This window comes from Balearica regulorum, chromosome 15 (genome assembly GCF_011004875.1).
Source record: "Balearica regulorum gibbericeps isolate bBalReg1 chromosome 15, bBalReg1.pri, whole genome shotgun sequence".
In the NCBI taxonomy this organism is placed as follows: Eukaryota; Metazoa; Chordata; class Aves; order Gruiformes; family Gruidae; genus Balearica; species Balearica regulorum.
The window spans coordinates 15,445,999-15,459,018 of record NC_046198.1 but is presented as its reverse complement, the minus strand read 5'-3'; the positions used below and the strand labels follow the sequence as shown (position 1 = coordinate 15,459,018).

Sequence of the window (13,020 nt, the reverse complement as noted above, 5' to 3'; positions counted from 1 at the left end):
AGAGAAGCAAAAATAAACAAACTGAATCAGTTCAGCATATTATTAATCTTGATAAAATGTTGCATTATTAAAAATAAATATTACTGCTCGCTGAGCCTTGCTAATGGTCAATGTCTATAAAAATGTAATTAGTGTTTATACATAGGGTTGTATTGTTCATGTATTGTGCTTATTGATTAGATAATGTTTGCTGCTTAGTAACTTACAGATAAGAGAGATTATTTTGGAGATCCTACAGTGCCTTATGTGTCCTAAGAAGTGACATTGAACTGTGCGATTTAAGCAGATGTTTAGGTATAAATGTACCCAATGTTTACAGTAGTTGAAAGCTCGAGGGAAAGATTAACCAAAACTTGGAAGTGCGAAATAGCAGAATGCCAAGTTCTGGGAAGAGTCTCGCAAAGAAGTGAGGCTTGTGCAGAAGAATCTCACTGTACCTTATGACCTTTCCTCTACTAATAATAGGAAGCAGTGAAGATGGAGAAAAGGATTAAATAAATTAAAACTTCCTCGGACTGCATACCTAAAACACACAGACTGTCTGCAACTTCTTTATCTAAACTCTGGATCCTCCTGGAGTAACACAGGTAATCAAGAAGTACTAAGAAATGAAAGTAAACACTGAAAGCAATGTTAAATCAGGACATTAATTTGAATGTGTATTTAACTTTGTAATGTATTTTTAAATCAGTGCAATTTTGCTTTTCATTGAAAGATGATTCTGCCGCTGTTTTCAAGTACTTGAAGTATTTTTCAGATAACTTAAGAAACAAGTAAAGCAATTACACTACAGTCTGGTTTATGTATGAGATTGTATAATATTCTTTTTATATTTTTCCATGTAGTTCATTATCTATTTGAACATACACCTGTTGTAGAATTGTGTATAACTGTCCTGTGCAACAGGTGGCTGTGTTGCTGAAACTGTATGAATGATAGTTGAGCAGTAGTGAGCCATATTTATTCAAAAAGATATCACTACATATTACTTTGCTTATTACAATTGCACTATGGATTATTCTTCCTTTATTTCCTGATGATGTACAGAACTGAAATCTGAAATCTTTCAAGGAAAATAAGACAAGTTGAATTGGCCCAGTTACCCAGTTTAATTTGTCCCTTTTGTAGCCTTTGCTATGCACGGTACTTGTAAAACGTACATAACTTCTGAGTGTTACGTTAGACTTGCTGAAATCTTCTATTCAGTACCATTTCTAAATGATAATGATTATAGATTGATTGTTAGTGTTCATGTTTTATAGGAAACTGGAAAAGAATATATGATATACTCTGGAATTTTTAGATGAAAGAGATAATGTCTCTTAATTCCTGAATATGATCCTACTGACTGCTTAAACTGTAATAGCATCTGACTATATCATAATTAAGGGCCTTCCACTTTTTACTACAATTTCTGCCTTGGAGAGAGAAGAGGAAAAATTGGCTGTACAAAACTGTGGAATTTATGAATCTTAGAAAAAGACTAATTTCAATCGACTGGATTTGGGCGTGCTTGGCCCTTCAGTTGTACATTCTGTGAATTTTGAAGCTCACTCTTCTGCTGACTGCAGGTTGGAGCTGCCATTCAGGCCTGTGGTAAATCTACCTCTCGGTGATGTTATGACAACTAAGAATTAGATTAATGGTTAATGCCCAATTTTGCACCCTTTAAAAGGCCAGACCTGTTTTAAGATGTCTGCAAGGCTCGGTGGTACATCTTGAAATGCATACTGACCCAAAGATGCAGTATAGTACAGTTTGCTCTGAAGCTGTCTATAGGGAAGGGAGTACAATGTAGAGTTTTTTTAACCTTCATACTCTACCATGCATTTAGCTAGTTTAGTCCTTTGAACTGCTTGGAAAAAAACAAGAAATCCTTATTTACTACTCAAAAGTTGAGTTGAGAAATAAATCCCTGACCTCTTGGAATGCCTTATGCAGCTGTGGATCTGTAGGAGACACTGATAGGAACAGTTTGCCTGGCTTTGTACATTTGTATTTTACTGTACTAAAATACAAACTACTGAAATACGAAGTGCTTTGTGTATTAGTGGCTATTTTGGCAGGTATTCAGTATGATGGTGGTCCAGGTGCTCTGTGTTCAGATCCAGTCATGAGAGAATCTTCATCATGTGAAGTATGGGAGGACTAGATAGTTTCAGATGTGTAAAGTTTGGTTTTGTATACCTCTATATGTATTTTGATTTTTTTAAGTATGTTTTAAAATGACAGGAATATGTTAAATGCTTTTTTCCAATATTATTTAGCCCTTAACCAGAATGGTTTCCATACTGATCAAAAGGGAATGATTTAGTTATTTAAAGTTGCCAATGTGTTTTTGAGAACTTTCTGAAGGGATACTCAGGTTCGAAGTTAGTCAGAACTGTTCTTCAGTATGAAGTAAGGAACTGAATTTTTCATGGTCTTTTCCCAAAACATGCTTTAAGAGGCAAAGCCAAGTAGTTCTTAATACAGGCTTACAGTATATACTGTAGAGGGTTTAAGGAAGCTGTGCACTACTCAGTGTTTAAAAATATAGGTAGTAGACTTCGTGCACAAATTATTGCTTAGAAATTCCGTAATTCCAACACAACTCCTTAATACAGCTAGATTAAGGTACCTCATCTGTCTTCTATAACTCTCAGCGTACTTTGTGTGGAAAATCAAAACTAAGAATGAAACTCCATAATGGTCTGCAAAGAATGGGTGGGCTTATCTGCCTTGCGTGGTGAAACATCTACTGTATCAGACCTGGAGTTCAGCCTTAATTTTGAATCATTTGATTTAAAATACAGTCCAAGGTTAAAGAAAAGCTTGTACTCCAGAATGTTACAATTTGGTTGTGCATTTTGTTTCTTAAAATTCTGGAAAATCAGGTGTTTATCTTGCACATCAGGAATTTCCTTTGCTTGATCGAAATCTAAGATTTTTATTCTTTACCCCGGGTTTAAAGAAAATCTTTCATAGGAAGTGAAAGTTTACTCCTTTGTCCAAGTGGACTCGTTGCTCACGAATTGCCAAAGGACCATTTTTTTTCCAAAACGAGCTGGGATGTGTATGGTACTAAGCAAGGCAATGTCCTTTTCAGCTGTACAATGACAAGAAAGAAATATTTAAAGTTGACTCACCTCACTTAAATGATAATTTTTAATTTCAGTAATCCAGTAGGCTGGATTGCAATAATATAAAAGATCTTTTTTTTGGAAAAATTTATAGTTTAAAATCTGATCAACTACTAGCAATATTTAAATGTATCTGCCTAGCAGTCAGTGGCACAACGAAGACCAATCAGTAATTCCAACATGTTACATTATAATAAGGGGATTTGTTACAAATCATTCATTAAACTATATGTAATTTCTTGCACTAGCTACTTAAGCATGGTTTCCATTTTAGAAGTACATGTATCTATTTTCAATGGTTTATTATGAGGACTGGTTACATTTTAATTCCTTCTCTAGTAGAATACCTTGATTACTTGAACAATGAAGGCATTGTCTCAATTTGGCTACTAATGTTATTTAAAAGATCTGATTTTTCCCACCTAAGGAAGTCTGTTTAGAACCAAGGATCTGTAGTGGGAAGCCAACAGCGAGAAGAGTGTCCAGTTTTAATGGAAACACCTGTACTCTCCCACATCCCCAAGCCGCAGATAAGTTGTGTGTATCACTGCATTTATGGAAACTGCCATTTTCATGGAAATGAGCGAATTAAACATTTTTTCATATCCTTGTTGATGCACTAATGAAAGCCATTTAAGTCTCATTCTTTTTATCAGTATTTTTAGCAGATTTTTATGTAGTACTCAATCTTTTTCATGAGGAGGCTGGTTGGTAGGAAGACTTTTTTTTTTTTAATAATTAAGCACTACGCTAAAATGTCAGCATTGTCAGGTGTTAGTGACATGGCTATTTTTGTTGGAGTTGGTGAAGGGTGGAATCCAAGTATATTAGCCTTATAAGAAATAGCCTTAAATAAGAATGGAGTATACAAAATTACTTCAGCTTTAAGTCATACAGAAATATCCCTGTATGTTAATGGTTTTGGTACAAGACTGGAAAAAATCTAGAGGAGAGTCAAACATCATATAAACTTATTGAAAATAAGTATTTGTAATACCAGCAGCCTGTTTTTCAGAAACTTGAATATGACTTACAGTTAGTTTTGTTTATGAAATTGTTTGAACTTGCACAGATGTAGGTGTAACTTAAACGATAAATGGTACTGATGTGTGTGTATATATAATGTTTAATTCTATTTGTAAATGAGAAACTATGTAACAAAATCATAGGTATGAGGTTTTCCTATTGTAATTTAATACAGGTATGAGGTTTATGGCAATATATCATAGTTAATAAATTTCAGGTCAAAATGTCTTTAAATTGTGTACATTTTTAAATTGTAATTTCTACTGTATATTGATTATCATGCATAGTGTGATTCAAGAAACTGCTTGTAATTTAAAAATATTTAATATTAAAAATAAAATACAATTATATATTTATAATCTCTTTGTCTATGTTTGTTCATTCTTAAACAGATGCCAGTGATGGATCAGGTCCACAGTCTAGTGTAGTTCTACTATTAGATCTTTGTTAGTGTCCAGAGGTTGAAAAAGTACTGAGAGCTCAAGGCTACAGTCCCAGCAGATGAGTCCACACTAAATAGTGTATTTGCCTTTAATTTCTTCTAATATCACCCTTGCGTGAACTTCAGGTAACGTGTATACGCAGTCAGTACAGAAGCAATACTTAAAATACAAACTGTAATTCTAAAACCAGAATATTTCTTTTAATCCTCTAGGAAGAATGGAGATTTCAAACTTTTTAAGTACCCTTCAGGGAACACGTTAATGATGTTTTTCTCAGTGTGTATTGAATTTATTTCTAGAAGATGATTTTCTTGTTTGTTTTAATTGAAGTACATGTGCTGAAAGGACCGAAGATCGCCAGGAAAATGTAGTCCTTGTGTGTGTTAGTAGCTGCTTTCATGTGAGATTGAGACTGCCCAGGCTGAAACAGGCCATGGGGCAGGAGCAGAGCGCTGGTTTTCCCCCTTTGCCTGTTACCTAAAGGTTGTGCTGGCACATTGTGGCGATGTCGGTAGGTGGTGGGGCTGTTGTGGAAGCCCACAGGTTGTGTCACAGCTGTTCTGAGTCCTGGGAATGAGAAACTGATACCAAGATGACTTAACTTCATTAGGTAAAATATAACTACTGGGCTGAAACTTGACCAAGACAGTGGTCATTATTGAGAACAGGTGTAAAACATCCCATGGCACTAGAGTGGTTGTCTGCTATAGAACCTTTTAGCAAACAATTTGAGCATTTGCGATCTTTACCATCAGCAGTTGTCTCCTGAGGGTCGGCAGCGCCTTGTCTGCGGGCCCTTTGCGCAGGCGGCGCGATGGCTTGCGCAGCCCTGGCAGAGCGGAGCTGAGACGGGCTTTTGCCTCCCCCCACCCGAGGACACCCCACCTGCTGCAGTAAGGACCAGGCTGACCCGGGGATCAGTCTGGTGGCAGCACCTCGATGCACGCTGCACCCCGCCCCTCCCCGCCGGTTTGATGTCACTCGGAGCCCTGTGACATCCAAAGCCCCGGCGCCTCGTGCTGGCTGCTGGCTCCCCCGCACTGTCCTGTCCCGTCCCGTCCCTGGGGCTAACAAGGGTGAGGGCAGGAGGTCGCCCGTTCGGCACGACTCCCTCGCCCCCACGCAGCCGTGCCGCCTTCCCCGTACGGCCGGTGGCTCTGCAGGGCGGCCGCTGAGCCGTGCGACACCCGCCTGCGCCGGGCCGGGCCCGCCCCCCCGCTAAAGCGACGTGTCGCGGCGGGCGCGGGGCAGCGCAGGCACCTGCCGGGGCGGCGGGGCTCGGGGCCTGGCCGCTGCTCCGGTTACAGCTCTGGGCAGCGCCTGCCCGCCGGCCCCGGGGCTTTCCTCTCAGCGCCGGGTGGGTCCTGGTTCCTTCCCAGGCTCCTGCTGACAGAGCCTAGCCCAGCCCGGAGGACAGGCAGCTGCCCTGCTGCCCCCACGGACCCTCCTGCTGCTCCTGCCTTCCCACAGGTCTCTGCTGTGTCACCCCTCGGGCCCTAGGCAGCTTCTCCACAGCTGGTGGCAGCGGTAAGTCACTGAGGAGGGATGCTAGCCCTGATGGATGGGTGCACTGGGTGGAAAATTCACTGGTATCTGGCTGCTCGTTCTCTTTGGTTTCTCATGACCCCCCCCAGTCTGTTGGTCCTGGTTCCCTCTCATCTCTGTTTCCTGCTTGCACACCCATGCTGTCTCCATGGGGGTCCCGGCAGCCTGGCTATGGCTCCATGAGGTAGTTTTTCAGGGGCTTACAGCAGCGTGCAGCAGTTCAAAAGCAAGCCTTGGCCAGCTAAGCACCCACTTATCCCACATTGTCCTGTTTGCTTTCCCCTAGCCTGCAGTCTTACAGACAACTTTGGTCCCACAATTTGCTGAAGCGTCCTTTCTGTTCCATTTTCTTCCAGCTTTCTCTGCTGGCTGCCTCTGCGAACCTCCTCGTCACCAAGTCCTGCGGGCTGCTTTCCTTCCAAAGAGCAGCTGCTCACTCTCTGCTCTCCCCCGCAGTGCTTTTTGTGCTGGAGGGGGGGAAGATGACTGGTCTCCTTTGTGCCCGCCTTTACTTTTCTGTCCTGCAGACATGCCTCTTCTGCCAAGTGAGTTAGAGTAAGAGTCCGGAACAAGCCCAGTGCTTGGCTTTAGTCCTGTTTTCTTGCTTAAGATACCTGTGCGTGCCTAGCGTTTCTTCTAGGCTCCCGCAACACAAGCTGTTTGGTGCTGTCTTTCTCTCGGCATTTGTCACCTGGCTGCTACCCTAACCAAGCTGCTTTGTGAATTCCTGTCCTTTCTGGCAAAGTTGCCTCCCTGGTAGGAAGGAGCACGGGGATGGCAAGGATGCCTTCGCAGGCAGAGAACTGAGTCACTGTGAATGCCAAGCAGCTGAAGATGTCTCTAAAGAAATGAGAGAGGAAGTGATATTTACTGCAGCACACCCGGGAACTGCTCACCACCTGCTCCAGCTAAGGTTGATGTTCTGTACTGGGACAGTGAAGCACCTGTGGCTAGTTTGTTTGGGTTTTTATTGGCTCACTGACTCTCTAACCACTCCTACATAATAGCATCAACATAAAAATACTTTTTTTTTTTTTTAAAGACCAAACCTTTCTATGACTATGTGGACAGGAAGAAAGTGGAAGGAAGCATTTTGGAAATAGTACCATAGATCACTGGTGTTAGAGGCAGGGTTGCTATGAGGCTGCTGTGTTCAGATGCAGTGTTGGCACCGAATCTGGGCTGAGGGAGGGTAAAATTTCAGTGATGTCATCTGCCTCGTTAACATGTGAGGAAGGAACATTGCTGTGTCTTTTTGGATAACCTGGAGAATAAGTACTGCTCTGCTGCTGTTAAACTGGGGCAGAAACTGCAATTGAGCCCCACCATTATTTAATGGTTGTTGGAAGAGGGAAATGCTTTTTTGTGTTTCTGTGTGTGTGGTGCGGACTAGCCCAGAATGCAGAGGTGCTGTGGTGAAAACTGGCTAGGCGTTTCTGAGCGCCTCTGAGTTGGTGCGTCACGTTTCCCTCTAGTGGACTGCTCACAAATACAGTGGGAGCCTATTCCTACAAAAAGCAATTACCAGGAGTTCAAGGAGAAATTACTTTCTGAGTAAGAGCCTTCAGGTTCTAACACCCCCACATAAGCCTGCCTGCGTATGATGAGGCGGTGTATGGGTTTATTGTAACTTGTGGTAACTAGAGCTGGAAGAAAACAGAAGCATGTGAGAGGAAAAAAACAGAGGCAATGTGTTATCAAACCTATTGACCATTTTACTCGTGCAGTTTTTTGAGTTGTGGTTCACTCTTTCCACAGGAACACTGGATCAACTTGGAGACCATTTTCTTATGTGCAGTGAGAGAGAAGAAATCTCTAGTTTGAGGTCTACTCGTAAGAAAGTAGAGGTGTCTATTTTTCACTTGGCTTCTCATATGTGAGGACACCAGTAGGGGATTCACTGCAGCTTTGTTTCAATGGTTCCATTCACTTGGCCTCTGCTCCCTCTGTAAGTAACTTCTTCCTTCCCGCTGAAGGAGGATCTGTTGTTTTCTAAAAAGGGATTTTCTCCTCTGTTCATCTGCACAGGTCATCTTAACTAATGACATTCAGAACTTCTATAATGAACATCACTAAATTGATGAGCCAATGATGGTTTTCTGGTAGTGAACAAGTAAACAAACATATCAAACCTACATCAGATCATTTGTTCAGCATGGAACTGTGCAACAGTTAAAGATATCGGTGTCATGTTTTTACAGCTGTCCTGGTTCTGGCAAGGATAGATTGATGCTTAGTGCATTGATGCTTAGTACCACTACATCTACCAAAACATGAAGACTAAAACCAAAGGAAAGAAGCAAAGGCATACTGTTGACAAAGAAGCATTTTCTGAGGAGACAGCAATGAGAAAAAAAGAACTGGTGAAATGCTTGCGACATAAAGAAAGGAGGAATGGGGGAAATAAGGAGAGCAGCAAGATGACTACAGCCAGAGCCAAGCACCCCTGGAGCAGTAAGGACAGGCATTTGAGGAGACTGGAAAGCAATGAGCGGGAGAGGCAGAGAATGCACAAGCTCAACAACGCGTTCCAGGCTTTGCGGGAGGTGATCCCTCATGTGAGAGCTGAGAACAAACTCTCCAAAATAGAGACTCTCACACTGGCCAAAAATTACATTAAATCCTTGACCTCCATTATACTCAATATGTCCAATGGACACTTTCCTGCAGCAGAAGGAATGGGGGGAGCCTGGGGGTCCAAATTGTATCAGCATTATCAACAGCAACATGGGGATGATGATCATGAGGAACATCTACAAAAATACTCCACATAGATTCATGCCTTCAGTCAAAACACCTGCAGTTAGCTACTGCTATCATTCTTTTTCCTTCTTGCATGATAATATGTGGCAGTACATAGAGGTTTTAAGAGATTATTTTTGCCTCCAGCTATCCCCTATTTTTTCTTAAAAAGACAAACAGGTAACACTCATGGCTATAGCTTATATGGCACATAAAAAATTACATTAAACTGTATGAATTTTTCAGAGCTTAATGGAGATATTTGTGTGGTGCGTCAGGGTCTGGAAACCCATCCTGTAACACTGTAGTTGACTTGAAAGATTTAGTAACTTCTGAAAATTAGCCTCCCTCGAAGGGCTGTGAGTTGAGCATTTGGGCCAATGTCACGTGAATTCACTGGAGCTTGTTGAGAATCTGGGCTGTAGCACTGTTCACCAACTGGTCAGTGACTGTTCTTATCTGTCCTGCTACTGAGGCAATGAAAATTGATGGCAGCATTTGACTAACTTGATGAGTGAACTGGCACATAAGGGAAATTGGCCACCAAATCGGAATATATTTGCCTTGAGTGTTTTGGATCTGCTCTGATAATTTTGAACCTTGAGAAACATAAAATCTTTTAAAGTACTTGTTAATGTAAACATCTACAAAGCTTTCTTAGATTGTAAGCTCTCTAGAGTGAGGACATTTTCTGGTCTGTGTTTCCAGAGCATCCAGCCTTGCTGAGTTTTTCTTTAGTGGGTCTCTGGGTGCCATTGTAATACAAATAACAAATAAGGGACAAAGGACTTATCTTTGCCAAAACTATGATAAAAATGCTTCAGTATAGTCATAAGTTAGACAATGACCTATGCAATTACAAATTATTTGCTAATGAAGCCTGTAATGTGATCAGGATTCTTTCTGGGTTAGCGCTAGATTCTGTTATTGTAAAGCACAATAAATGAAGCAGGAGCTCTTCAAAAAAGGAAAATGAGCTGCGCTTTTTTTCCCCTCCCATCTTATTGTAAAAAGTTCTACGTCGCTGAGGAGCTCATTTCCTCTCGTATTCTCATACCTGAAGAAGCAGCTGAGGTGCCCTCAGTTGGAGCAGCGCTGCCTCCAGCACCCTGACTTACGGCCATTCCTGCCTCAAGTCCTGTTGCTCCGTGGTGCAGATAGCGAAGGTAGAATTTGGCATCTCCTGCACCAGATGGATTGATAATAGTGTGCGGCGTGGTCCTTCTCCCTGCAAAGCAGGGCTATCCAAGGAGGAACGGTGCCTGAGGAAGGGTTGTGATCGGAGCCACCACAGAAGGGGTATGCTGCGCTGCATAGCTATTTTGCTCCAGCAGGGCTGGAAAAGTGGACTAAAAGGTGTAAGGTTTCCCAGGCAGGCTGGCAAGGGATGTGAATTATTTTTCTCCACCATAGTGATCTACAGGTATGATGTGAACAATGTAATGTTTTATATGTGTGGTTGCCTTACTGGAGATAGAAATAATTTCTATCCTGCCTCGACTGGGGATTTTCTTAGTTTCTAAACTGTTTTCACACCAAAATAGTTGTGATCAGCCCTTCTAGTACTCAACTGTGAATGAAAGCATTGCCTAGTCTCTTACAGGTTTGACTTGCCGTAACAGTGCTGTATCTTACTGCATTCAACAGCTGCTCCTTATTGGTAAGGCCCTTAATGTATTTATATGTTGTCTCACTATAATGGGAGAAATCAGTAACACCAAGGCGTTTTCTTTCAGTTGTCCTGCTTGGCATCTCTTCAGGTCGGAGCGTACGTTGGGTGGTATTTGGCCTCTTCTCAGCGCACAGGTCAGCGTGAGCGGGACCTGACGGGGGCTGTTGGTAGCAACAGACCCGCCTCTGCCTGGAATGGTGGGAGAGGAGCATTGGGGCAATGTGGAGGTGGCACTGCGGGCCCACGCCGGGCAGGTCAGGGTGGCGGTGGCTGCAGAGGGGAGCGCACCCCGCTGCAGGCCCGGGCCCCGGGCAGCTCGGGCCGCCAGCGTCCCGCCAGAAGGGGCGTGGCGAGAGTCCTGCCCCGCGAGCCGCGGGTGGTCTTCCCCCGGCTGTGAGGGCGGCGGTGGCGGCTGCGACCTCGGCGTTCGCCACCGGAGGGAGCGAGCAGCGGAGGCGGGGAGGTACGCGGGAAGGGGGGGCGTCGCCCGGAGGGGTGGGCGCTTTGCGCGGCGTCGCTTCGCTGGGAGGGAGCGGGCGGCGGGGCTGAGAGGCCGCGGTCGTGAGGCGTTTTGGCGGGCTCGTCCTCTCGCGAGAGGAGCGGGGGACGCTGTGGCTCTTGAGGGAGCGTGGGGAGGCCGGGCTGGCCCGGCGGGGCTCCGGGGGGGTGTGCGTCGGCGCTGCTTCTGGCGCCTTCGGCTGCGCCTGCTGCTGCGGGAGGCTGGTGTCTGAGGGGGGGCGGAGGGACAGACTCACGGGGCGCTCGGGCCGGCACGTAGCGGCAGGTCCCGGAGGGGTCCAGCAGCTCTGCTGAAGACTGCTTGGGGCCTGTGTGAAGGCAGTGCAGGGCGGCATACCTGGCACCGCGTCGCAGCAGGGACCTCTGTCCCAGGAGAAGGACGCTGCTACCCAGGTGTGGCCTGCACAGAGGGCCCGGGGCCTCTGCCCCGGGCTGCAGCAGTGGTGGCTTCAAATACCGGTGTTGGGTGGTGGTTGTGGAACCTCCATCCTTGGAGGTGTTCAGAGATTGACTGGATATGACTTGGAGCAGCCCGCTTGTATTGCCCCTACAGGGTGTTGGACCAAATGACTCCCTTCCAGCCTAAATTCTGTGGTTTTGTGTGTGTCATACAATAAATGACTCCTTCAAGGACTTGTAGATTATTGTCATTTTTGTAGGATTCTTTAAAGGTCATTAGTCCACTAGACCAGTGCATTGTAAGGGAGATCTGAGTGTTTCCAGATACTAAAATGTTCCTGTAGGATAGCCGTGTTGGAATTGCTGTTTGGTTACTTTCGCAGAGGAAGGAAACCAATGAGTTGGAAAACCAGTATTGTAACAGTGCCGTTAAAGAAGAATCGCACATCACTTTAAGAACCAATTACTGATACTGCTGCCATAAATGGGGAGTTTAAAGGCTTGCAGCAGTGTACTTCTGACAGGACTTCCTGTGAAGAAAAAGGCATTATTTCAAATGTTAAGCCTAAAATGGGATGTACTACCTAGCTATACATACAGTAGCAGACACATGAAGCTTACCCCTTTTCTGAACAGAGCCATCCCTGATGGACAGTCAGGCACAGGACGTATATGTTTTGATGGAATGACAACTGCTAGTTCCACGATGGTACTTTGCTATGAAATGCTGCTTTATTGGGCATGTCAGAAGGGATTTCATTAGAAGCATTTTTTTCTGATAAATTACTTTTATTTTTCAAAATTGTTTCAGTTTAAAGTCACTTTTCCTTAAATAGCTATAACAATGACATTTTTAAAATTAAATAATTTTCTAAAGCATAGTTTCAGAAGGCAAATATTTAGTACATAAACAACTTACAATTTATCTTTTGTTCACTTAAACTCAGCTTTTTACAGTAAAGTACGTGAAACTTGGCAATGCAGGGAAAAATGCAAAGGTACATTATAAAACTTATTGTATGAAATCAGTTTGATTGTTGGATATGTAAACACCAGCTATTAAAAGAAAAAAAAAGTTAAGATGCAGAGAAAATACAATCCTAGTAATTCTCTAAAAATACATGAGATAAAGTTATTTATTTGGACAAGATACTGTGCAAGTTATGCAAAACTTAATATGGTAATTAATGCAAACATGTTCTTTCTGGTACTTCCACAATGTATGTATAAACCAGAAATCTCTAATCACATACTGTAAAGATCAACAGGTTTTTTTAAACAGTAAATTATCTTGAATCTTCATTCACATTTGGACTTGGAAACAGTGCTTTCCTTGGCATTAAAATACCAAATATATTCTTTAAATACGTGCAAACATAAGTTTTACTTCTACAAATACAGTACTGAGACCACATCACACTGCTCATCATATAAAAATAACTCCATATACAGTCACACACAGAGAGGAAAAATGATGCTGCCAGGGGAAAAACGTGGTGCCTTCCTGAAGCTATCGGGAGAGGCTTTTTCAGCACTTCCCAAGGACTGGATT

At 43.2% G+C, this 13,020-nt stretch overlaps 2 protein-coding genes across 3 annotated transcripts in view; both read left to right on the top strand.

Moving 5' to 3' along the window:
* The window catches only part of LMTK2 (lemur tyrosine kinase 2), a 42,481-nt gene extending 37,983 nt beyond the window's left edge, over positions 1-4,498 (top strand). Inside the window, exons 14-15 of one of the 2 annotated variants that reach the window (XR_012837819.1) lie at positions 466-587; positions 3,550-4,498. Coding sequence is in view for 1 of the 2 variants with exons in the window: in XM_075767071.1 (XP_075623186.1) it covers positions 466-494 (29 nt within the window). In the remaining variant the exon portion in view is untranslated. Of the gene's footprint in view, positions 1-465; positions 1,901-3,549 lie in introns of those variants that run through there. The other variant, XM_075767071.1, reaches the window with a different exon arrangement.
* A 1,324-nt stretch (positions 4,499-5,822) lies between these two features.
* BHLHA15 (basic helix-loop-helix family member a15) lies at positions 5,823-9,666 on the top strand. The gene is made up of 2 exons (XM_075767682.1): positions 5,823-6,118; positions 8,374-9,666. Exon 2 carries the CDS (start codon positions 8,410-8,412, stop codon positions 8,908-8,910), a length of 501 nt encoding a protein of 166 aa, XP_075623797.1. The 5' UTR covers positions 5,823-6,118; positions 8,374-8,409; the 3' UTR covers positions 8,911-9,666.
* The last annotated feature ends 3,354 nt before the right edge of the window (positions 9,667-13,020 follow it).

Bases quoted from the DNA above. Each gene is read 5' to 3' on its own strand.
- BHLHA15 (XM_075767682.1), top strand. From the start codon at position 8,410: ATGAAGACTAAAACCAAAGGAAAGAAGCAAAGGCATACTGTTGACAAA.